The sequence below is a fragment of the Myotis daubentonii genome, chromosome 10 (assembly GCF_963259705.1).
Source record: "Myotis daubentonii chromosome 10, mMyoDau2.1, whole genome shotgun sequence".
Lineage (NCBI taxonomy): Eukaryota > Metazoa > Chordata > Mammalia > Chiroptera > Vespertilionidae > Myotis > Myotis daubentonii.
In genome coordinates, this window is record NC_081849.1 from 76,161,321 (window position 1) to 76,187,683 (window position 26,363).

Sequence of the window (26,363 nt, forward strand, 5' to 3'; positions counted from 1 at the left end):
ATGGGCACCATAGTGCAAACTGAGACCAGACACCACCTTGCCAGGTTTGTGGCTGCTTAGTTAAAGCTGTGTTCCAGGCCAAACTGGCTACTGCTTATGCCAGGCTTGGGGTCTGCTGATGGGAGTTAACAGTGTAAGTTGAGATCCGTCACCCTTTTGTTGGGCTTGGGGCTGCTTATTAAGAGCTATAAGGTACACCAAGGTCAACTGCTGCTTTTGGGGGTTCGGGATCTTTCAGACATTTTGGGAAAGTTCACAGCAGTAGCCAAGGCAGGGTACTTTTCTGTAGGAGCTGCTGGAAGAGGCTTGGGCTGGGCAAGTGAGTTGGATGGGACAGGGTCTTGGGTTCATCAGGGTGGGGTGCATGGTGTTCGCCAGGTTAAAGGAGAGCACAGATTTGGCTCCCCCTTGTGCCTGGCTGGCTAGGTTGAGGGGGGAGTTCAACAGAGGAACGGTGGCACCTGCCAGCTCTTCTGTCCACAGAGAGAACTGCCTTGGTCTCCCCCCCTCCAGCCCCCTTCCTGAAGTCAGTCAGTTTAGTTTCTCCCCAGATGTTGCCAGTGGTTTTCAAGCTGCTGCCCTTGCATGGGAACTCAGAGCTACTGAGTTTGTGAGTGAGTGAGTCTGTTGCTGGCCTCCCAGGAAGTTCACATCAGTTCCAGCAGTCCCCTGTCTTTCTCAAATGCACAGCCAGATGTGCAGACTCCTCTTTCAGACCTCGGTCTGCAGAGCCTGGTATAAGGCTGGATCCACTTCCTCCTCGGGGGGACCTCCACAGCCAAGATACCCCTCCTGATACTTAATGTGGGGCCTGCCCGTTTCACGTCTTCACCCATCCTGCCAGTCTGGATATGGATTCTTTATACCCTTAGTTTTAGGACTTGTGTGCAGCTAGTCTTCAGGTGGTCTCAGTAATGGTTGGTCTATAGTTTAGTTGTAATTTTGTGGGGTCATGGGAGGAGAAGAGCACAGAGTTTACCGACTCTGCCATTCTGACCGAAACCTAGCTACTCTTTCAACCTCATCCTAAATCCGTCTCCTTGACAATAAGGAGGTCAAAAGTAAGAATATTCACAATCCTGACCTTTGATGAATGGTTAAGCTTTCATTTAATATTCATAAATATAAATATTCATTTGATGTTCATAAATATTTGTAAAGCATTAGCATATAAATATGATAGAATGTTCTATAGCTTTTATAGTTATAAACACACTCTGTTCATTTTCTAAAAAATAATTCTTTTTTGGGTGTCTAAAATGTACCAGGCACTATTTTAGGCTTTGGAGATATAGTGATAAGTCCCAGTAGTCAGCACCTGCTCCTAGAGGTTAAATTCTAGCAGGAGGATATAGACATTGAGTAAATTAACAAGAGAGTATTAAAGAATGAAATATTTATAGGAACTAATAAAACCCCCACAAAAGTGTGTTCATATATAGACTCACACTAACAATAATGCACTGATGAAAATATCAAGGTGAGATTCATGAGGTTGAAAATAGAATTGGGCATGTAAAGTTGTTTAATTTACTATTTAAAAATATCAGCCCTAGCCGGTTTGGTTCAGTGGGTAGAGCATCGGCCTGTGGACCAAAGGGTCCTGGGTTTGATTCCGGCAAGGGCACGTACCTTGGTTGCAGGCTCCTCCCCAGTCCAGGCCCTGGTCGGGGTGCATGCAGGAGGCAACCCGTCTGTGTGTTTCTCTCACATCAATACTTCGGACAGAGGTCTTTCCCCCTCATCCATTCTCTAAAAAATCAGTGGGAAAATATCCTTGGATGAAGATTAAATATATATGTCAAAAGTTTGAGAAGAAATCTCACAATTCAAGATTTGACATTCTGCAGAGAAGTATAAGCCAGTTTGACTTGATTCATTTTGGAGAAAGAAAAGATTTAATGGTACTTTCAGTGTTGACCTAAATATAGACTTACTTTCAAGTTATTTCCTTATTTCCACAATTCTGGCATGAAAATTTATATTTAGAGTCACATAGAAAGGGATTCTTACGCATTTAATAAAATACTGGCATGCGTCATTTTATAGCACCACGCTTTACTGCGCTTCGCAGGTTTTATGTTTCCCAAATTGTAGGCAAGACCCTTTCCACCAACAGAAAGATTACAACTTGCTTTATTGTGGTTGCCTAGAACCAAACCTGCAATATCTAAGGTATGCCTATACTTATGTAATAGTGTTTGCAGGTAGTGTTTTAAGGAAGAAAAAAGGCACACATTTCAAGCTGTAAACAGCCTCACTTTTTACAAATGAGGAAGCTGCCAAATTGTCTGAAATGAAAACTTAAATTAATACCATCTTTACCATTGGGAAAAACTGAATAAGGGTACAGGACCTCTCTACTATTTTGGAAACTTCATGTGAATTTATATTTCAAAATAAGAAGTTTTGAAAAGTAAAGCTAATTTTTAAACGGATTTTTCATCTTTTTTAGTTTGTGGAGGACTATGAGCCTACCAAAGCAGACAGCTATCGGAAAAAGGTAGTGCTGGATGGGGAGGAAGTGCAGATCGATATCTTGGATACAGCTGGGCAGGAGGACTACGCTGCCATTAGAGACAACTACTTCCGGAGCGGGGAAGGTTTCCTCTGTGTGTTCTCTATTACAGAAATGGAATCCTTTGCAGCCACAGCTGACTTCAGGTATGTCAGGGAGTAATGTTGATGCTCTTATTGCATAACAGTTTCTTCCCCAGAAACATGTGGACAACTAGAGGTTCTTACTTGGTAGGCTTTCACTCTGTCTAATTTTGTTCATTCCTTCTTTGATATGTGGCTCTGTCCACTATGTACTTACACGCAGATGCTATCCCAGTTCCAGCTGTATTGGAGCTTGAGTTTGTGACAGTCTCGCTACCCAACATTACAGTAGTCTCTTCATGCATCATAGTAGTATTTCTCTTTGAAATAGAGTATTACTGCTGCCATAATAGTTGACATTTGGATCACATAATGGAGCTCTGACCCACATTTTAAATCTTTCTTCGCTAGTCACTGTTTTCTCAGCACCTGTGTAGTGCTCAGTAGGCATATTGCCATCCTCCTCACAATATAGATGTCCTGACAGCATGAAATGAGGTTTTTAATAGAAATAATAATACTGTAGATTGGCACACTAGGTTATTTTGTATAATATCTTTTCTATCTTATTTACCATTTGCTTAATCAAAATCTGACATCCATTTGGTTTGATGGAGAGAGGGGTTCTCTTTATACCCAAGAGAAATGCAACATAAATAAGCTCCTGAGTAGTCTCATAAATACTACATGCATAATCAAAAGTATTCTTTAATTACATGTTTTTATTTCTGTGTTAAGTACCTGCTTTGGTATGGGGGACACAAAAGAAGCATGTCTTGTTTTCAAGATTCATACAGCTTAGTTGAGTAAGGCATGAAACCAAAAGCAAGTTAGTGACAAGTAGGAGACATGAACAGTGATCATTACAGAGGACCCAGGAGAGGCCTTCATGAAACAGATGAGCCTGAAGAACAAGAAGGACTTCTACAGTTGAGGAAAGAAATTATTTCAGGTGGCTGAGTAAAGAACTGAATCTAGGCGTATACAAAGTATTCCTTTTTATGTACACTTAAAAGTCTCAAGAACTTAAAGGATTCTAGAAGAACATTCTTTACAAAAGCATATCGTTGAGAACCTTTTAAAATAATGGATTTATTTACAAAATTAAGTTTGTTGATTTCTATAAGGAAGCAGTTTTGTATGTGGTAAAGTGCAAAGGGTGGCAGATTCTGGTAGCTTGTAACACTGGGAGACAGGTTGAAAGTTACATAAATGTCAGTGCTTATTCATTCAGCAAATATTTGAGTGCTTATTGTGTCATAGCAAGTTCTATTGTAGGTAATGGAATAAATTTCATCACCATAGTCACCAAAGCCAAAGTGGTATTTCAAGGAAATAAGGTATTTTTGTGCCAAGAGAAAGACTCTTGGGCTATTGCTATTACAGTGAATCATTCATTACTCCTCTGTTGTACCTGCAGTATGTTGCCCTTCTCATAAACAACAATGTCCTAATGACTGACCAGCGATTATCGGAAGGGGATTGGGGACTGTCAGTCCACATGGTCAAACCTGCAAAGTGCACCACAGGTGTCAGCTCCTCTGTGTAGTCTTCCTGGTCCTCCCCCTCTCAGGGTGGAATCCATTGTTTCTTCATCTCTGTTTGCTATGTACTTTCCCCAACTCCAATAGCACTTGTACTGAGCTTGATTTATAGGTAAAGATTCTTGAGAGCAGAACTCATTTCTTATCCATGTCAGTGTTCCTAGCACCTGTAATTGTCATAGTTGCTAGCATATCTATACTAATAAAAGGATAATAAACTAATTAGAACGGACGTCTTCCGGACGACCATCTGGACGTCCTTCCAGACAAAGCCGTGGCGGCTGCTGCGAGGCCCGGGCCAAGGCTCAGGCCAGCAGTGGCGGCAGCAGCGGGGTAAAGGGGGCGGTGCCTTCCCCTGATCCACCAGGTCACCTCGCATAGAGGGAGGCCAGACTGCAGCTTAGGCCAGGGGCCAAGGCAGAGGCAGTTAGGGTTGATCAGGCCAGCATGGGGGCAAGGTAGGGGCGATCAGGCCGGCAGGCAGAGGCAGTTAGGGGTGATCAGGCAGGCAGGCAGAAGGGTTAGGGGTGATCAGGCAGGCAGGCAGGCAAGCAGTTAGGAGTCAGCGGTCCCAGATTGCAAGAGGGATGTCCCAGATTGGAGAGGGTGCAGGCCAGGCTGAGGGGACCCCCCCCCTCCCCCATGTACAAATTTTGTGCACCGGGCCTCTAGTCTATAATAATAACAGTGTAGTATGCTAATTAGACCAGATGACCTTCTGGACAAAGCTGGGGCTGCAAGGGAAGTCTGGGTCCCAGGTGCCAGAGGGAAGCTGGTGTCGGTAGCCGGGGGAAGGAAGGCCTACTCTTGCACGAATTTCGTGCATTGGGCCTCTAATAACATATAATGCTTAGTAAACAATTGATAGAAATGTTAGTAGACTCTTGCTTTTTTTTGATTCACACTTTTCTTATGTCAAAAATGAAGAAGCTGGACCAGTTTGTAAAGGTTCTTTCTTATTCTAAAAGTCTGTAATATAATATCCTCTTTAACTCTATTTAAAGAGAGCATCACAGTAAGCAAATGTGTATGAATATTCTAGACACAGCAGTATCTTTCTCTGACATCCAGGAAAGCAGCTAATAAAACCAACTTATTAATAACTTCAAAGAATGGTGCCTTCTCACCTCTGAACCCATTACGTCCAAGTTTTCCATGGCCATGTTTCTGATAGCATTAATCACACTGTAATTTCAATACTGGATCTTCCTGAAGCACCTGACTCATAGTAGTTTTGTAGGTATTTATTAAGAAATAAATTTGTAGCCAGCACTGGTTTGGCTCAGTGGATAGAGCGTTGGCCTGCGGACTGAGGGGTCCCAGGTTCGATTCCGGTCAAGGGCATGTACCTTGGTTGCGGGCACATCCCCAGTAGGGGGCGTGCAGGAGGCAGCTGATCGATGTTTCTCTCTCATCGATGTTTCTAACTCTCTATCCCTGTCCCTTCCTCTCTGTAAAAAATCAATAAAATATATTTTTTAAAAAAAAAGAAAGAAATTTGCCTTAACCAGTTTCACTCAGTGAATAGAGCATCGGCCTGTGGACTGAAGGGTCCCAGGTTCAATTCCAGTCAAGGGCATGAACCTTGGTTGCAGTCACATCCCCAGTATGGAGTGTGCAGGAGGCAGCTGATTGATGTTTCTCTTTCATCAATGTTTCTAACTCTCTATCCCTCTCCCTTCCTCTCTGTAAAAAATCAATAAAATATTTTTTTAAAATTTTTTTTAAAAATAAATAAATTAATGATTATCCTATACTAATAAAAGAGAAAAATGGTAATTGGCGTACAACCGATACCTTTTTCATTGGCTAATCAGCGAGATATGCAAATTAACTGTCAGCCAAGATGGCGGCTGGCAGCCAGGCAGCTGAGAATAGGAGGCTTGGTTGCCCCAGGATGGAGAAAGTCAAGGATCCCCGCAGCTGCAGGGCTCTGAGCTCCCGAAGCAACAACTCCAAAAGATACAATGTTTTAATTATAGAAGCTAAAAGATGGCGGTTAATTTGCATACTCAGGCTCCAAGCAGAGCGAAGCCAAACAGCCCTGAAGCAGCAGGGCAGAGAGGCCTCAGGGCCTGGGATCAGCAGAGTCAAGAGGCCTCCCGGCGCCGAGATCAGCGGATCCGAGAGGCCTCCCGGCCCCGGTGATCAGCGGATCCGAGAGGCCTCCCGGCCCCGGTGATCAGCAGAGCCGAGAGGCCTCCCGGCCCCAGTGATCAGCCGAGAGGCCTCCCGGCCCCGGTGATCAGCGGAGCCGAGAGGCCTCCCGGCCCCCGCGATCAGCGGAGCCGAGAGGCCTCCCAGCCCCGGTGATCAGCGGAGCCGAGAGGCCTCCCGGCCCCAGTGATCAGCGGAGTCGAGAGGCCTCCCGGCCCCGGTGATCAGTGGTGTCGAGAGGCCTCCCAGCCCCGGTGATCAGCAGAGCCGAGAGGCCTCCCGGCCCCAGTGATCAGCGGAGTCGAGAGGCCTCCCGGCCCCGGTGATCAGCGGAGTCCAGAGGCCTCCCAGCCCCGGTGATCAGCGGAGCCGAGAGGCCTCCCGGCCCCGGTGAGCAGCGGAGTCCAGAGGCCTCCCGCCCCGGTGATCAGCGGAGCCGAGAGGCCTCCGGGCCAGGGATCAGGGGAGCCGAGAGGCGTCCTGGCCCTGGGATCAGCGGAGCAGCGAGGCTTCCCAGCACCAGGATCAGTGTGACAGGGTGCGGAGCCCCAACCCTCTGATCGGCCCTGCTCTGTGCATGACAGGAGTGGCGCTGCAACCTCCCTATGGACCCTGCCTTGAGTGTGACAGGGGGTGGTGCCCCAACCCCCCAATCGGCCCTACCCTGAGCATGACTGAGGGTGGCATCGCAACCTCCCAATCCGCCCTGCTCTGTGCGTGACAGGAGGCGGCGCCCTAACTCCCCAATGGGCCCTGCTCTGAGCCCGACCAGGGGTTACACCTAGGATTAGGCCTGCCCTCTGCCACCCGGGAGCAGGCCTAAACCAGCAGGTCCTTATCTCGTGATGGGTCCCAGACTGTGAGAGGGCACAGGCCAGGCTGAGGGACCTCCTCTCCCAACCCCGAGTGCACAAATATTTGTGCACCGGGCCTCTAGTATATAATATGACCAGAAGTGCTAGAGTCACAAATTAGAGTTATTCTTACATTCCTGGTGGTTAGTGAGACTGAGTGGTAAGTCAGTTATTAACATCTTAGTTTAGGCCAGTGGTTGGCAAACTGCAGCTCGCGAGCCACATGTGGCTCTTTGGCCAATTGAGTGTGGCTCTTCCACAAAATACCACGTGCGGGTGCGCATGTACAGTGCGATTGAAACTTCGTGGCCCATGTGCAGAAGTCAGTATTTTGTGGAAGAGCCACACTCAAGGGACCAAAGAGCCACATGTGGCTCGCGAGCCGCAGTTTGCCGACCACTGGTTTAGGCTGCTGTTCACAAAGGAAACTGGGTAAGAAAGTAGCAGCAAATTGGTGTTACCAGCACTGGGAAGATTGTGATTGGCCAAAATCCTCTTCACAGATACATCATAAATTTAATACCAATAATGCTGAGTGTTGAGATGCTTTTTGCAAGAAATCATGTGAGTGATAGGAAACATAGCATTCTAGAACTGTACAGCTCAGCCTGTCACCCATATTCGGTACTCCATTAACATTTTTACTTTCTGAAAGAATGTTTAAGGTAACTACAAATCAGTGAAGGATGGAGGTGACTGTATGTATGGTCCGTAGTTTATTCATACTAGAAAAACTAATAATTCGGATCCAGAGAGTGTCCTGCAAGCATTGAATCAGAGTGTTTATCACTTCATCAGTAACCAGGTGAATGTGGTACTAATGATGCTAAGACACACAGTTTTTACATTTTGTCATCTATTAAAATCAGGGCTGCGTCATATTGTATGACATCTTAATTGGCAGCAATTTTTCTTAGTAATTCATGAAATAAATAATGCATATCGTTAGTGACTTCTTAAAAGTGTGTGTGTGTTAAATATTATCCAAATTTATAAATGAAGTAACCAAAGCACACAAAGGTTCAGTGACCTCCCCCTGGCCATGCAGTTAGGAGTGGCAAAGCAGTTAAAATCAGGAGGTACCTATTCTTGCTTTTAAAAACTCTGCAATACTGGCTCTCGTTAAACAACTGATGGCTCTTTTATCACACCATATGGCCATCCCATTTCATGTTAAAATGGAATATGGCGAATTTTCTTTTTAAAATGCAGCCCTTTCCCTACTGTGTATTTTTTAATGTATTAAACATTTTTATGTAAGGCATTGTTTTTAAACTATGTAATTAAAGTATTTTATGACATCATATTGTATCACTAGTTACCTTGTTAGTATCAATCCTAACCCTCAGTTGAAACAACTAATTGAAAACATTTTCTCAGAAAGGTAAATGTCTTCATATGATCAACACTTTTCTCCCACCTTTCTTTTACCTCATCTTCTCCCACAGGTTGGCTCTGATGACTATAACTAGAATAAAGAGGTTTCCCTCTGCCAGTTTATAACTTTGCCATGCAGGGGAAATGTCCTGTAACGTGGAGACCCTCACCATAATGCCCAGTGGACACCTTGGTGTTCATTCCGTATCAGAGGTAGGGGTCTCTTGTGATGACTAACTTTTGGGAACTAAACCTTTTGAACAGGGTTTGTTCCGTTAGACATTCCATTATGGGGAGGCCCCGTAGTATCTAGTGTAGAAGTTGTGTGTGTGCTCTGGAGTTAGATTTCTCAAACTCATATCCTACTTCTACTTAACTGTGACTAAGCAAATTACATAAGTTCTCTGTGCCTCATTTTCCTTACCTGTAGTAGGACGATAATACTAGTATTATCTGTAGTTAGGGGTGAGGATTAAATCAGGTAATAAATGGGAAGCACTTAAAACATTTAAAGCACCTGCTGCATTGTGAGCACTCAAAATGTTAGCAGCAGTGGAGGTGGTGGCATCATTTAGCAGATGCTAAGAGCCACAAAATAAACTAACCTGGAAATAAACCAGGACAGATTGATACTGTGAAACGTCACGGTAAGAGTCCTACAAAATCAGATGCACCTGCTGATCTGTCACTCTAATCCAGGGGTCCTCAAACTTTTTAAACAGGGGCCAGTTCACTGTCCCTCAGACCGTTGGAGGGCCGGACTATAGTTTAAAAAAAAACTGTGAACAAATTCCTATGCACACTGCACATATCTTATTTTGAAGTAAAAAAACAAAACGGGAACAAATACAATATTTGTATTTGCATGTGGCCCGCGGGCCGTAGTTTGAGGACCCCTGTTCTAATCCCTTAATTTTCTGATTTTCTCTTAGTCTAAAGTATTTACATTTCTATAGTTTCAATGTCTCTTGATTTCAAAGGAGAGGCATCTGTAAGATAGTAAGCTAGTAAACCTGTCTCACAAATTTCTCGTTTGTTGATTTTATAAGAAAACATCTTTCTCCAATGGATTAATAATAATCCATAAGAGTAGCTAGCATTTCCTGAATATTTACTGTGTGCTAAGCACTTTATGTTTAATTCTCACAGCAATTGTATAAGGAAGATATTATTGTAGTCCTACTTTACAAATGAGAAAACTGAGGCAAAAAAAAAAGGGCTGTATTCAGAGTCGCATGACTAGGAAGGGCAGTGCTATCTTTAAAATTGGTGGCACTTTCAAAGCTGGAAACTCATCTCTAAATGCAAAATCTGTACTAAAGAGCTGACTTCCAGATATTTCCAGCATGTGTGGGGCTTTAAAAACATTTAGTTGGATCTTTGATATGGTGTGATAAGAATGGCATTCTCTCCATTTGTGTCCTCCTCCAAAATCCCATGACCCCAGTTTAATCATGCGAAAAGCATCAGACAAATCATAATAGATATTTTTCTACAAATTACCTAACCAGCACTCTTCAAAACTGTGAAGGTCATCAAAAACAAAGAAGGTCTGAGAACTGTCCTAGCCAAGTGGAATCTGAGGAGATAGGATGACAAAAGGTCATGTATCCTAGGTGGAATTCTGGAAAGCATTCAGGGGGAACTTGCATTTGATACTTTTATTTTGTACCTCATCTGCCATATTTTATACTGTCTTCCTTGGGGTATTTTTCCTTTTTCAGTTAAGTAAATGTGTAACTCAAATGGTTGATGGTAGAATAAGGAAGAAGTGCTGCACATTTCCTACTATGGAATAAATGAGCTGATTATTATTATGCAGAAACAAATAAGTGCCAAAAGCAGGTGGTATTTTAATTATTTTAACAAGTACAGGTAATGTTAATGTTTCTCATTTTCTCTCATCCAGGGAGCAGATTTTAAGAGTAAAAGAAGATGAGAATGTTCCATTTCTGCTGGTTGGTAACAAATCAGATTTAGAAGATAAAAGGCAGGTTTCTGTAGAAGAGGCGAAAACCAGAGCTGACCAGTGGAATGTGAACTATGTGGAAACATCTGCTAAAACACGAGCTAATGTTGACAAGGTAAAGGTGGCTCGCTGTACTGCATGTTAAAAATAGGTTGATTTGATTTAACTCTGCTCCATTTTGTCCAGACATTCTGAGACTTTCAAATCACAATTTAATATGTGTTGATTTTTTTTGTCAGCCCTGAATGCTCAAGTGCAACATGCTAGGGATTTCTTACTTCACTTTGTCCCTTGGTTACCGAGAGACATTACAACAGGAGACACCATAGCGAATGTACATTTTTGTTGTTGCACTGCTGGGATTCCTGCTTGAATGCTTGCCCTTTTTTCCCCTCCCTTTCTTTTCTTGATTGGTGGCTGGATGATTTAGAAGGAATTGTATCAGTCCACAGAGCTGACACCTGTCTCCCCATTTAAGTTCTCAAAAGTGAAAGAGCCCTAGATTAGAGGATTTTTAAATCTCTGTATAACTCTACTCCCCATCCTCAACCTCTGTTTTGCCCTGAGTGGACAGGGAAACTGCCTACCCTCTTTCCTTATAGTCCCACTTGGTTCAGATTGGTCTTTCCTGGAGACCAGGTGAGGAACACGCTACCTTGTTTCTAGGAGCCTTCCCAGGTGCATTTCATCCTGCTGCCAGCGATTGTCTTCAGTATTTAGGAAAACTGCCTGTTGGGCTGAAGCAACACAGGTGCTTAGAGCCGGGGTGGGGGAGCCTTTTTCAGCCCCCAACCATCTAGACCCCCACCAAGTGCTTGATAAACACAGATTTCGCCCTAGCTGGTTTGGCTCAGTGGATAGAGCGTTAGCTTGCGGACTGAAGGGTCCCTGATTCAATTCTGGTCAAGGGCACAAGCCCAGGTTGCAGGCTCGATCCCCAGTAGGGGGCGTGCAGGGGGCAGCCGATCAATGATGCTCTCTCATCCTTTATGTTTCTCTCTCCCCCTCTCCCTTTCTTTCTGAAATAAATAAAAATAGGTATTTTAAAGACACAGATTCCTGGTCTTACTCACCAGAGATTTTGATTGCTTTGGTTCAGGGTGGAACCTGAGAGTTTGCATACTGGTTGTCTCCCAGGTGGTGCAGACTGGACTGCTGAAGCCCACTGCCTGAGGAACAGCGCTGCTCTAGGTGGCCTCATGTTCTAGGGAACTCTCCTTGTGCTTGTAGATTTACAGCCCTGATCCAGAACTCAGAAGGTTAAAAACATTAGCAATTTTTTTTTTGTTCACTTACTGTAGGTCTTAAGACAGTGTCATTACTATATCAAGCTGATTAAAGTTTTTTTAGTCACATGGTCAGATTCCTATAGATCCAAGATATCTGTACAAAATGAATGCTATAAAATTTCTACTCAGTATACAAGTTTTCTCTAAAGTTATGGCCAATGTTTTTTAAAGTATTAATGAAAATATGTTTTAAGGTTGTACATTTGGGGTTTTGAAAGGCAGTATTGCACATTATCATAGCATTAGTGTATATATACTTTGTTTTCTCCTCACTGATGTTTTAAGCAGGTTGTAGAACATACTCTAAACCAGTGGTCGGCAAACTCATTAGCCAACAGAGCCAAATATCAACAGTACAAGGATTGAAATTTCATTTGAGAGCCAAATTTTTTAAACTTAAACTATATAGGTAGGTACATTGTTATTAACTTAATTAGGGTACTCCTAAGCTGGCCTTTGCTAAAATCGTCCTCAATCTGATTGAGGTATGTTCGCTGAGGTCGACCCCTTCCAACTCTCCCATCCTCAACTCGTGCATGAATCGTGCGCGTGTGCCCCCCCACCCCCCGTGTATCCCGTGGCCCGACCAACCGACATCCCCCACTTCTTCTAACGCCACTTTTTCAAAATAGACTCGCCCAGGCCGAAAACCGACTTCTGTGCATGGGCCACGAAGTCTCAATCGCACTGGACGTGCACACCCGCACGTGGTATTTTGTGGAAGAGCCACACTCAAGGGGCCAAAGAGCCACCTGTGGCTCGCAAGCCGTGGTTTGCCAACCACTTCTCTAAAACATACGGTCTATCAAGTGGAAAAGTATCATGTTTTGTCACAGAAAACAGATACTCTCTCCCTACAAAATTCCTGTCCTCATCTGGTTTCCAAATGGACCATTGGGTAGATGCTTCAGAGAGGCAGATTTAAATCCATCAGTGAATCCACCTTGTGAAAAAGCTTTGTGACCATCAGAGTTGTTAAGCTAGAGCAGGGGTCCTCAAACTTTTTAAACAGGGGGCCTGTTCACTGTCCCTCAGACCGTTGGAGGGCTGGACTATAGTTTAAAAAAAAACTATGAACAAATTCCTATGCACACTGCACATATTTTATTTTGAAGTAAAAAACCAAAACAGGAACAAATACAATATTTGTATTTGTATTTGTATGTGGCCCGCGGGCCGTAGTTTGAGGACCCCTGAGCTAGAGCCTAGCCTGTTCCAGGAGGCTATGCCTATCACAGAGGAATTACCCAGATTTAGAGAACCATCAGACATACCTGCTTGTGTACTGACTGGGTGCCAGGTTCATCTGATGACCTTCTTAAGGCTTTGGCTTTTTAATATTATTTTGTTTGTTTTTTCATTGTATATTGCTTATACAATATGCTTATTGTGCAAAAAAAAATCATAATTTGGAGGGAGAAGTATGAGGAAAAAGTGAGTCACTCTTCACCCAGATTCTACTTCCCTCCCCTTCCTGTAGGTAACCGCTGCCAGCATGTATGTATCTTTCCAGGCGTTTGCTTGCATTTATAGGCCAGCATACAGAGTCTAAGGGAGAGTGTGTTTGCTTGTTTTTCCCCGTATAAGTAGGGTTTTTACAGTACGTAGTATATAAATGTATAGTGTGTTTATATATTATATGTATAGCATTTCTGTATATGATGATAGACAATTTCTGTGGTTTGTTTTTTAAACTGTACGATGGATAGGGCTTGTAGTTCTTTCCATGGCATTGTATATAGATGTACCACATTCTTTTTAGATCTGCAAAGTGTTCTATAATTAGGCTTTTTCATAATTCAGATGTAATCCATTGAGTTTTATCTTTGGAGCTGTCATCACTTTTATCTTAAAAATTGGAATGGAAAGACCGGGTTATATTATGTGAACATTTTTACCAAAAAGTGTAATTCAGAAAATTTCCCAATTTTTACATTTTTCCAATATATGTAGAGAAGTACACTTTAATTTTCCTCTCCCTATGCTCCTCAAACAGCCCTTAAATATTTTTTCTTATATTATGTCCAACGGTTACTGCTGTGATTCTGACAAGTACCAAGCTCATACTATCTGTTTGCTTTATTTACCTTGTTTTCTTCTTTCTAGGTATTTTTTGATTTAATGAGGGAAATTCGAGCCAGAAAGATGGAAGATAGCAAAGAAAAGAATGGAAAAAAGAAAAGGAAAAGTTTAGCCAAGAGAATCAGAGAAAGATGCTGCATTTTATAATCAAAGCCCAAACTCCTTTCTTATCTTGACCATACTAATAAATATAATTTATAAGCATTGCCATTGAAGGCTCAATTGACTGAAATTACTTTTAACATTTTGGAAATCGTTATGTATCACTAAAAGCATGAATTGGAACTGCACTGAAAGTCAGATTCGCTTTAAAAAGAAATTAATGAGGCTTCACAAGAAGCAAAGTTCAACTTCATAATTGCCTACATTATCACGATCCTGAATGTAATGTATGAGCTTGTGTTTTGAGGGCAGTCTTTACTAAACTGTTAAAGGGGTGTGCTGGGGGTGGAGAGTGGGAGGTAAAGCTATTTTATATCATTTTAAAATGTTGTGGTCTCCTACTGCCTTGAAAATGACAATTGTGAACGATAGTTAAACTGTACCACTTTTTTTAACCATTATTATGCAAAATATAGAAGAAAAGTTATTGGCATGATTGTTGCATATAGTTATGAGAGTAATTTATCTGTGAACCTGCATTAATTACCTGGTGATTGACCTAGAAGAGTGGTGTAAACTTGCACATGGACATTTTTAAATATGCCTTAATTTAGAAACTAAAAATACCCAGTTACATCATTCTGGGTGTGTCCTCTTTGGTGCCATGGGCCATTACCCCGTGTGTCCTGGAGAGAGAGACTGCACCTGGTAAGGAATACAAAGGTTCTTGAGAAGTAACTGCTAGGGAGTCTGTTCAAATTTAAAATGTGTGCCATACTCTGGTTCTTCAAAGTAAGCTTCCAGAGCTCCTGAATGCTTTTAATTAACAGTACGGGAGTTTAAAACGAAGGGCCAGCATATACCTGTAAGATAGTTTTAGACTATGAGGATTCAACACCAGTTACATTTTAGTGAACCCTCTTTTTCTTTAAGATGCTAGTCGCTGGAAATCTCTTTCTGCAAGTGGTAAGCATGTTAAGGTTTTTTTCTCCTTGGAGCAATCACAGGAAAAACATCAGTAGCACTAATGCATTTTGCACTAGAACTTCGGGGATATATTCATGCTTGCCACCTGTTAAATTTTTTTTTCCATCTTCATCACAGGATATGTTTTTATTGATTTTTAGAGGAAGGGGGTGGGAGGGAGAACCATCGGTATGAGAGAAAAACATCCATCAGCTGCCTCCCATGTGATTGCCCTGACTGGGAATCGAACCTGTAACCTTTTGGTGTACAAGATGACACTCTGACCAACTGAGCCACCCAGGAGGGCACCACCTGTTAATTTTTAAACATGTACTCATGAGATTACATTTTGGCTATATGGGCGTTATTAGGTGTATTGTCTCCTGTTTGTGTTCATAATGAACACTGTAGCTATATTTTCCTTAAAGTTAACATCAAGCAATCAAACCTGAGTACAGTGCAGAAAACAAGCATACACAGGTAAAACCTTAGGCCTGTGTCACCATTGTGTGGGGTGCCCACTGGAAGAATTCTAGCATGCTATTTAGGAACATAATTTCAGTGGGAAATCTACCACTGTCAGATTTTTCTTTTATTTTTTGGAACGGAGCTAAGACAATTGATTCGCAGAGTTTTTCTTTCTTTTTGCTCAGTCCGAATTTCAATAGTTCAGGCATTCCAGGTAACAGACGTGTAAGTAAAGTTAACAAAAATAGGCTTTTTAGAAACTCAGCTCTTTAGATATTGCACCTGGCTTGTTATGTTAAATACTTGTCCTGAAAGGGTTTGAGATGTACATCTTTTATTTGGTATTTTTCATAGGCTATGCCATGTCAGAATTAAAGTACCAATGTCACACCGGCCCTGTGGGCCCTGCGCTCTCCATGTGTACTCATTGTGGTCTTATTTAACCAGGGGTCCTAACCACTAACATTGTGACTTTGCTTTGAGACCTTTCCTCTCCTGGGTACTGAGGTGCTATGAAGCCAACTGACAGACACATCACATGTCTTAGGCTGATGCCACTACCCAGTTGCTTTATTTGCAATTTGAGCCATTTAAAGACCAATAAACTTCCTTTTTTAAAAATGTTTGTGGTGTTACTTGATGTTTACAATATGACATGTAAAATTCAGATTTATCAACCTTGGGTATCTTTACCAGAGATTTAGAAAACAACTAGATCTTTTGAGCTATCTGTTTTAGAGACTTCTTTTGTGTAACACCAGATTTCCTAAAGAACAGTGTTATTGCTCAGGTTTAGTCGAGGCTCAGAAATAGAAGAATCCCACGCGCACAATTACATAGAAGATACTCAGGCTGCCGTGAAGTTCACAAAATTGTGCATTAGTTTTAGAATACATTAAACTCTAGAATGAATAGAGTGACAGCTTCATATTCATGTGCAAAACAGAAGCCTCCCCTCCCCCTGAGACTATTTAATTTCCAAATTGTTGCTGGAGTCACCACCCTGTTACCATTTCACCAAGTTTCAGCCCATTCTCTCTCACATTCGGGGTCTGGTGAGAAATAGTGGCCTGTTAACTATCAAACAGCCTGTGGGTTAGAAACGATTGGTGCAATATTGAGAACAGTCTTTCAAAATTCAGTTCATTTAAGTATTAGAAATCTCCTTTAGCAGATACTTTGGCAGTCAGAAGTGGCAGGTCAATAGAGGTCTTCATACCTTTAGTTTTCAGTACATTTTTATGGACCACCTACTGTGGGCACCACTGGGAATCCAACAGGTCAGGTGAAGGACATGAGTTACGAGCCACATGCATTAGGAGAGAAAATGAAGGTAAGAGATTAAGTTTAGTTCTTACTCTAGGCTAGACCTACTTCTTATGATTTTCAACCCTAACAATAATGGCAGCAAGCTCACAGTGCATCTACTACCAAGATACTATATATACATTTACATTTCATAACCCTATGAAGTAGGTGCTATCGTTAACCCCTGTTTTGCAGATGGAGAGCAGTTGGGTAACTCTCCCAGGGCTACAAAGCTAGTAGTAGTGATTATTAACTGAAATTGGAAGCAAAGTAGTCTGGCCCCCAAGTCTACGCTCTTTATCACTGCAGAGTGGAGACGAGAATTAATTATGGAGTAGCCTATACTCAGGTGGGAAATGCCTGGTTTCCCCAAGGCCGTGGCCACTTGTTCAATGATTGTCTTCGGAGAGCTTGCAGAGGCTGCTTCGCACGGAAGAGGCCTTTTGTCATGACGGCCTGGCTGTTAACAGATGAGATGCTGGGGGGAGAGCCAGGCGCAGAGCTCAAATGTAGAGCCGGGCCTTGCCGTGCTCTTTCCATGACCTCAGTAAAGAGGCGGCATTCCGCTGGCAGGTCAGCAGCTTTCATCCCATACGTTTTTAAATGCAAAATAATGTCCTATTCCCAGCCTTTGCTCCAGCAGCCCTGCATGCAGCTGTGGTGGGCTGCAGATGCATGGCCAGCGGGTGGGGAGGAAGGTTAGGTCATCTGCATTCTCGATCTTTAAGAAACTCCGTTTCTGGGGATAGAGGGCGGGCAGGGCACTGAACATCTGTTTAAGAGGCTGAAAGGCCTGTCATTCACTTTCATGGTTAAGGTAATAGAAGGACAAGGTGGCCTTTATCAAAAGCCCCAAGGAACATAAACAGCTGAAGTGCTTGGTGCTTCACCTAGGACCTAGCAGTTAGAAAATGCCCCTAAGGGCAGAGTGTGTGGGAGGACCAAAAAAAAAAAAGGTCGGCAAGGCTTGTTTAATTGATTGGAAGGTAAAGGAGCAGGTCTGAGAGCTGACGCCTGGGCTTCTGCGGAAAGGAGCACCTCCATGGGCGGAACGACTTTGAGGCTGCAGCCCGGACAGTTACATCACCTGCCAGCTCTGATTGTGGACTCGTCTTTATCACGACACCAGAGTCTCCGTACGACACTCTTCACAGCAGTGACATTTACTGCCGCAAGTACAAGTACGTAATCCTCTGGACTGTGACTTCAATGCGTTAGCTACAGTCTGCTTTTCCCCGTCATGGCCCCTTGGTAGCACAGGCCAGGCACACATGCTAATGCTCAGCAAGTAGTTGTTGGAGTGAATAGGATTGGTAGAGATTTGTAAAAATAATAATAATAATAAAAGTAAAGAAATTATAAAAAGGCACAAGAAGCCTTCAAACCAGAAAAAAGAGAGACAGATTCTGTGACCGGTGTAAAGCAACATGGGAAGTGCTATCAAGGTGTGAAGAAGTCCTGTCAGATTTAAAAAGTGGGGAGTCTGAGTCACATCCGTGGAGCAATGTTATCTATATAGCTTGTTACTATGACAATTCAGTTATTCATAAGAGTGAAGAGAATAATGGTATAATAGACCCCCGTGTACCTTTCATCCAGTTTCAATAAGTATTAATATTTTCCCAAATGTTTTCATCTTTTTTCCCCAACTCCACTTTTTTCTAGAGTATTTTCAAGTAACTCCAAGGAATTATATCACTTTACCCATAAATACTTGCATCATTCCACCTATAAATACTTCAGTATGCACCTTCAATAGGTCAAGATGATTTTTGTTCATAAACATCACCTCTAACAAAATTAATATTTTTAATATTCTCTAATACCCAATCTATATTCAAGTTACTGATGTTTTCTCAAAACATAGTTTGGGGATCCAAATGTGTCTCCATGTATTTTATTACATGTTTAAGATTTTTTAATAGGTTTTTGTGTTAGAATTTTAGATTTACAGAAAAGTTGCAAAGAATTCCTATATATCTTTCCTATATACTACTAACGTTAACACAATCAGGGTCACAACTAATAAATTAACATTTGTACAAAAGACAATTAGTTAAACCACAGACTTTATTAACTTTCACCAGTTTTTCCAGAAACTTTTTCTGTTTCACAGTCCAATCCAGAGTCTGCATTGAATTTAGTCTTCATATCTCCCTAGATTCCTCCGGTCAATGACTATTCCTAATAGAGAAGAACTGAAAGTATGTGGCTGGGACCCAGAAGACGGTAAGTGTGAAAGGTCTGCCCACCTTACCCTCACCAGCTACTTGTCTAAATCCCACTCCTGCTCAATGCCCACCTCAAACATTCCTCCTCTTTGCAGTTGTAGGCAATTGAAAGACAAAATAGTGGGTCTTATATTCAAAATATATATGGCTGTTGGCCATTGTGTGGGAAAACACACATCTTGGTGGGCGCTTTGGCAGGGTCTACTAAAATATAAAAAGCCCGTACCTTAATACACAAGTTCACTTTTTCTGTCTCTCCAAAGCAGGGATGTGGGACTTTTTTTCTGCCGAAGGCCGTTTGGATACTTCCAACATCATTCGTGAGCCATACAAAATTATCAGCTTAAAAGTCAGCCTGCTGTGTTTGCTCGGACATTTAATTAACTCACCGCTAATGCCTTGGCAGGGCCAGACTAGGATTTCTCGGGCCTTCTGCGGCCGGTTCCCCACCCCTGCTCTAAAGAAACGATTGCAGAGTCACGTACCAGGTGTGGTTCATTGTAGCCGTTTCCCAGAGGAACACTAGCAACTACCTAGATGCCTAGGAACAGAGGAATGACTCAACAGAATGTGTCACAGTCATACAGTGACTTACTGACTGTACAGTAGTCTAAAGAAACAGACTGACGATGTTTATCAGCACAGGAAAGCACTTTTCAACCAGTGTGCGGCAAGGGTTTTTAAAACATGCAATAACTGACTAGTCAGGGCGCTGACCTCTTTTCCCTTAGATTATCAAATTTAAAAACGACAACAGTCAACAATGGTCATCCGGTGAATGAATCAAAATTATACCTTTTTTTGTCAGATTGGCAAAAAATATATTTTTTGGTGTGCTACAGAATTTTAGTAATTAGTTTATGTGTGCCATGAGGCGAAATAGGTTGAAAACCACTGGCATGGAGAAATCCCTAAAATATTCTTGAGTCAAAAATGCATTTTGCACTGTGATACAAATAATACAACTATTTTGTAAAACATATTTCTAAAACAACACTCTAGGCATTTTATGAATTTGTATATTTTGAGAAAAGTATTTTTAAATATCTAGATAGCTATTCCTCAAATACATAATAACGGTTACCTCTGGGAGGATGGTGGAATAGGAAAGGATTTGCGGGTTTAAACTTTATCTTATATTACTATTTTGGAATTAAGAATGCAATCATGTTCTTCTTACATATTTGAAATTAATTTTTCAAAGTATATGATTATGCATATCCAGCATATATTTAATTCAAAACAGTAAAAAAAATTAGAAAACGGAAAAAAGACAAACAGATATTTCACTAAATGGCAAATAAACATATGAAAAGATGTTCATCATCATGCCACTTGGGAAATTCAGATTAAAGCCATAAGATACTACTATGCACTTATTATAACAGATAAATTAGAAGTAACACCAAATGTTGACATGGATGCAGAGAAACTAGATTTCTCCTACATTGCTGGAGGGGGAATATAAAATTGTACAGCCCATTTGGGCAATTTATTAACAAATCTGGAAAGCATTTTGTCAATTTGTTAACAAAACTAAACATGCATTACGCAGTAATTGCACTCTTAGACATTTATCCTAGAGAAATAAAAACTTATGTTCACACAAAACCTGCATACAAATGTTGAAAGCAGTTTTATCCATAATAACAAAATACTAGAAAGAACCCAAATGCCCCTCATTGATGAATAGTTAAACAAACTCTAGGACATCCATAAAGTAGAATGGATATCAACAATAAAAAGGAATAAACTATGTTCATTTACAGCATTATTTACAATAGCCAAGATCTGGAAACAACCTAAGTGTCCTTTGATGGATAATTGGGTAAAGATGGGGAAGACACACACACACACACACACACACACACACACAGGAATAATACTACTTAGCTATAAAAAAAAAAAAAAGATGGAATATTGCCATTTATAACAACGTGAATGAATCTTGAGAGTATGATGCCAGGTGAAACAAGTCAGATGGAAAAGGACAAGAAACATGATTTCATTCATGGGATATAAACTCAAAAGCAACAAACAAGAAAAACAAACAAATTCATAGAGACAACAGAATGGAAGTTAACAAAGGGGAAGGGGGGTGGAAAAAGAAGAGAATAAGGGTGTCAAGTGGGTGGTGACAGAAAGACTAGAATTTGGGTGGTGAGCACACAATAGAGTATATAGATGTCATATTATAACATAAACCTGAAATTTACATAATGTCATTAACCAATATTATACCAATACATTTAATTTTTTAAAAAGAACAACCTAGATCAGCGGTTCTCAACCTGTGGGTCGTGACCCCTTTGGCAGTCGAACTACCCTTTCACAGAGGTCGCCTAAGACCATCCTGCATATCAGATATTTACATGACGATTCATAACAGTAGCAACATTACAGTTATGAAGTAGCAACGAAAATAATTTTATGGTTGGGTCACAACATGAGGAACTGTATTTAAAGGGCCAGAAGGTTGAGAACCACTTACCTAGATAAATCTGGTATTCATTTTCTATTACTACTGTAATAAATTGCCACAGACTTAATAGCAACACAAATTTATCATCTTATAATTCTGGTGTAAAGAATCTGAGATGAGGTTTGAAGTCCAAAATGGAACTCATTAGGTTAAAATTCAGGTGTCAATGTTCATTCTGGAAACCTATGAGAGAATTCATCTCCTTGTCCTTTCCATCTTATGAGGCTGCCTGCATTCTTTGACTTACAGTCACCTTCCATCTTCAAGGCCAGCAACATTGGCCAACACCTTCTCACCATGCTGTCTCTGGTTTTCTCTGCCCATGATTCCCTCCGCTTGTAAGTCCCTTGTAGTCACACCGGACCCCCCAGGATAATCCAGGATAATTTCATTATTTTAAGGCCAGCTAATTAGTACCTGCCTTCCCTTTGCTATAGAACTTAATATATTTCAGTGGTTCCAGATTAGGACATAAACATCTTTGGGAAACCATTATTCTGTCTACGACAAACCCAAGTCCGTCTATAAAGGTTACCTATTCACATACTGAGAGGAGCGGGTGGGATGGATCCCTCGCAGGGGCTTGGGGAGACAGCACGGAGGCCTCAGATCCCAGCACTTGGAAGAGACAGTTTTTTGGGAAATGGTCAGGGTGTTATCAAGAAAAGATATCCTCTTAGTGAAATAAGCCAGACAGAGAAAGACAAATACTGCATGGTATCACTCATATGTAGAATCTTTAAAAACAACAACAAAAAACATGTCAAACTCATAGAAACAGAGAGTAGGGACTTGGTTGCCAGAGGCTGGAAGTGGGGGAAATAGGGAAAGGTTGGTAAAAGGGTACACACTTCAACTACAAGGTGAATAAGAGGCTCTAATGTAAAACATGGTGACTATTGCCGAAAACCCTGTACTGTTGAACTGAAATTTATAGAGAGTGAAAAGACAAATATGTGAGGTGATGAATGTGTTAATTAGCTAGATGGGGGCATCTTTTCACAACGCATATGCATGTCAAACCACCATGATGTACATGTTAAATAAACTACAATTTGATGTGTCAATTATACCGCGATAAAGCTGAAATTTAGGGCCACGTCTGCCATGATCTGTTCGCTGTGTTCAGCACAGATGATTTCTCTCAGAACAGAGGCTGCAGGATAGAGTCTAGAATTCAGGTTCCAATGCATCCGGGAACACAGTCTCCTTGAGGGCTGGAACCTCGCTGTCTTATCCATTACGGTATCTTCAGCACTTGGCACAGGGCCTGGCTCATAGTTGGCCCTTAATACAAAGAAAGGAAGGAAGGGAGGACTGACCTCTTTTCAGGGACCCTCCCCCAAGCTGGGCTGAGCCAGGGTCTGTTTCCATCTGAGGAAAACACCAAGGCCTGTTGGGCCCGAAGAATACTTGATACAGACACTCCCCTCCCCAGCGCCCTGTCCTCCAGAAATACCAGCGGATAGACGCCTGCCATGTAGGAATGTCCAGCCGCCTCTGGCTACAGACCCACATTTCTCACTGTCTGCTGGCCATCTCCGCGGGACCTGGGGAGACAGCCTGGCAGTCAGCCTCCCTATAAATTCCACTCTGGCCAATCCCCCCTCCCCTAGGCACACCTCCGTTGGTTGAACAGACTTCTTGGTTTTCCAGGGTGGCATGTCCCTCCCGAGTCAGGAAAAGCCCTCCCCAGCCTTTCCTCCCATTGCCGCCTGAAGCCCACGCAACCTTCCCAGGCAAAATCCAAAGTCAGCGACCAGGTTCCTTAGCGAGGCCTTCTCTGACCCTGCCCCACTCGTGGCCACCACTCCTAGTGGACACGGCTGTGCCCACTTTGAAACCAAACTCAGGAGGGGGTGCCTCTGCCAGGCACTTAAATATGGCCATCCCTCTGGGCACTTGGCCTAAGCTCTCTTCTCACCTCAAGTGCCATCTCTGCGGGTAGTTTCCAAGCCTCTGTTGCCAGCTCAGATCTCTCCTGACCTGTGAACTGTACTGTGTAATGTCCTCAAGAAAACGGGTCTCTCCACTTCTCTGAGGGGGTCTCAGGAAGAATAAACCAGTGAAAGACAAGTCCCCACTTCTCACCTATCAGCCTGGAGGGTGGCAGACCAGCCTGCCTACCTCCTCCAGCAGGAATGGGAATGTTCCGTGTGACATCCGAGCCCCTTAAAATTAATTGTCGCCTTAACCGGTTTGGCTCAATGGATAGAGCGTCGGCCTGTGGACTCAAGGGTCCCAGGTTCGATTCCGGTCAAGGGCATGTACCTGGGTTGCAGACACCTACCCGGTAGGGAGTGTGCAGGAGGCAGCTGATGGATGTTTCTCTCTCATCGATGTTTCTAGCTCTCTATCCCTCTCCCTTCCTCACTGTAAAAAATCAATAAAACATATTTTAAAAAATTAATTGTCCAGTTAAAGTTTTGAGACCGACGAGACTCTATGTTCCCCACCTCAGGGAAGAACTGGAAGTGGACCCCAGAGCAGGAAGGCCTTGGTCCAGGAGGACTCGTGTGGGTGGTTTAGAGAAACCATTTGATATCCTCTTTTCTCCTTTCTCACTGTTGGAGATAATTTAGGCCTTCGGGACCCCAGGGCTAACAATTCATTTTATGAAAGGCTTACGTCTCCACACTCATCTCTCATGGCTCCCTTTGTCCCCCAAATGTACCTCGGAGACTTTGCACATGCTGTTTCCTCGGTCTCGTCCTCTGCTCCTGGTGACAGCCCTGCCACCTACACTCTCACCAGGCCATTTGCTACCCACCCCTCTGATCTCAGCTTAGATGTCACATCCTCTAGGAAGCTTTCTTGAACCTCAGAAATCGGTTAAGTATTCTTTACAGATGCATATTAACGGGTATAGGAATGAAAGTGACACAATGTCTAGGATTTGTTTTAAAAATAAAGAAAGAAGCCGAAACCGGTTTGGCTCAGTGGATAGAGCGTCGGCCTGTGGACTGAAAGGTCCCAGGTTCGATTCCGGTCAGGGGCATGTACCTGGGTTGCGGGCACATCCCCAGTGGGAGATGTGCAGGAGGCAGCTGATCGGTGTTTCCCTCTTATCGATGTTTCTAGCTCTCTATCTCTCTCCCTTCCTCTCTGTAAAAAATCAATAAAATATATTTTAAAAAATAAAATAAAATAAAGAAAGAAGAGAAGTAATTATCAAGAGTGACCAAATTTTGATACTTATTAAAATTAGATTGTTATAAGAGAATTTATTACACTATTCTCTCTACCTTTGCATATATTTGAAATTTTGCGAATTTAAAAAAGAAAAGAGGAAAAGCATATATATATATATATATATATATATATATATATATATATATATATATATGCTCTGAGTGGCCAGATTATTATGACCACCTGACGTTTATAGGCAAATTAGCTATAATTTCGCGCTGAAGCTGCTAGAGGGCCAGACCATTATAAATAGGGAAGCAGGTTGTTTACGACAGTAGAAGTGATTTTTTTCTGAAGATATGGGTAAACCACGCGATTTAACAGCCTTTGAACATGGGATATATATATATATATACATACACACACACACACACACACACACACACACACACACACAATCTTGGGTAGGAGTGACAAAGCCAGAACCAGACACTTCCACTTTTGCTTCTGGCCAATGTCCTGTTCTTTGTCTAATATAAATGATCAGCTAAGATTAGAACCATTTGTCCCCTTGAAGCCAGCTAGACACAGAGATGGTAAACATTTCCTGTTTAGCTGACTGAGGCTTTTCCTGATTGCAGAACAATCCCGACAGTGAATCCCCACACCTGCAGCTGGTCCGCTTCTCCCTGTAAATGTCTGAGGCAGAGCCACACTGCCTGGGCCCTACTCTCCGGCCCTCGGATCTCCCCGATGCAATAAATGGAAGAAAACCCTTTTGCTTACTTGGCTGGGTTTTGTCTTTGATAGGAGCCCCTTCTAGTTTCCACAGAAATCCTCTCCATCAGAGATATCCCGATGAACTGTAATTGCCTGTCTGTCAGTCTGTCTTCCCCCGTATCAAGCACAATACCTGGCATAAAGTAGATGCTCAATAATTATTTATTAAAATTTTAAAAATAGTCCATCTGTGACTCTTTTTTTCTGGTAATAATGATCTAGCAGACAGTCCTCCTTGTTTGAAGGAATAATGCATACCATATGTTTATTACAAAATGCTTATCTTTCTGTTCTCTGTAACAAGAAAATGGAACTGCTCCCATGTAGAAGTTTTATGCTTTTAATAAACAAATTGGAAAGAAGGGAGAGTAGATCATAGCACTGTGTTAGGTTTGTTTGAAGATTGTTTCCATGGAAGTCTGGCTTCCCCTTTTCCAGTGACAGATAGCTAACAGTGCTTCTCAACCTTAGCTCACCTGAGAGTCCTAAAAAAAAAAAAAAAAAAAAAAAATGCTACCTGGGCCCCTCCCCTAAAGATTCGGATGCAATTGGTCCAGGGGGTGTCCTGGCTACAGATTCTTAAAATGTCCCCAGTGGTCCCACTCTGCAGCCAAAGTGAGGATCACTGTTACATCTGAGGCAGAGCACCCTCCGTGTCCCCTCCTGCCAGCATCAAGGGGACAATGGAGTGAGTCTCCACTTGGTGGCACCTCCCTGGGGTTGGCGATCTGACTGGCAGTGCTGCCAGCAATCTCAGCGATGGCACCTCTAGCCAACTGCAGACAACCCAGCGTTGCCAATCTGGACTGGTGGCAGGAAGCCATCTCTGGGGTGGATTGAGGCCTGGCAGCTCTGATCTCATTACCAAGAGGCCTGGACAGGGGAAACTGGCCGGTAGCCAGACTGAGAAAGCTGCTGGAAGAGCTGGATGAGGGCAAGGCTGGTGCTGGCCAGGGCTGCCGGGATGACAACCTCAGTGTCCTCATCTGTAAATTGGAGCTAAAAATAGTATCTGTTCATA

General features: G+C 42.5%; 1 protein-coding gene across 1 annotated transcript in view; it reads left to right on the plus strand.

The window, feature by feature from the left end:
- Window positions 1-16,032, plus strand: part of RALA (RAS like proto-oncogene A) — a 43,859-nt gene extending 27,827 nt beyond the window's left edge. The window contains exons 3-5 of the mRNA XM_059655733.1: window positions 2,456-2,664; window positions 10,443-10,617; window positions 13,898-16,032. Of these exons, the coding sequence (XP_059511716.1) occupies window positions 2,456-2,664; window positions 10,443-10,617; window positions 13,898-14,020 (507 nt within the window). The 3' untranslated portion in view covers window positions 14,021-16,032. The remainder of the gene's footprint in view (window positions 1-2,455; window positions 2,665-10,442; window positions 10,618-13,897) is intronic.
- The last annotated feature ends 10,331 nt before the right edge of the window (window positions 16,033-26,363 follow it).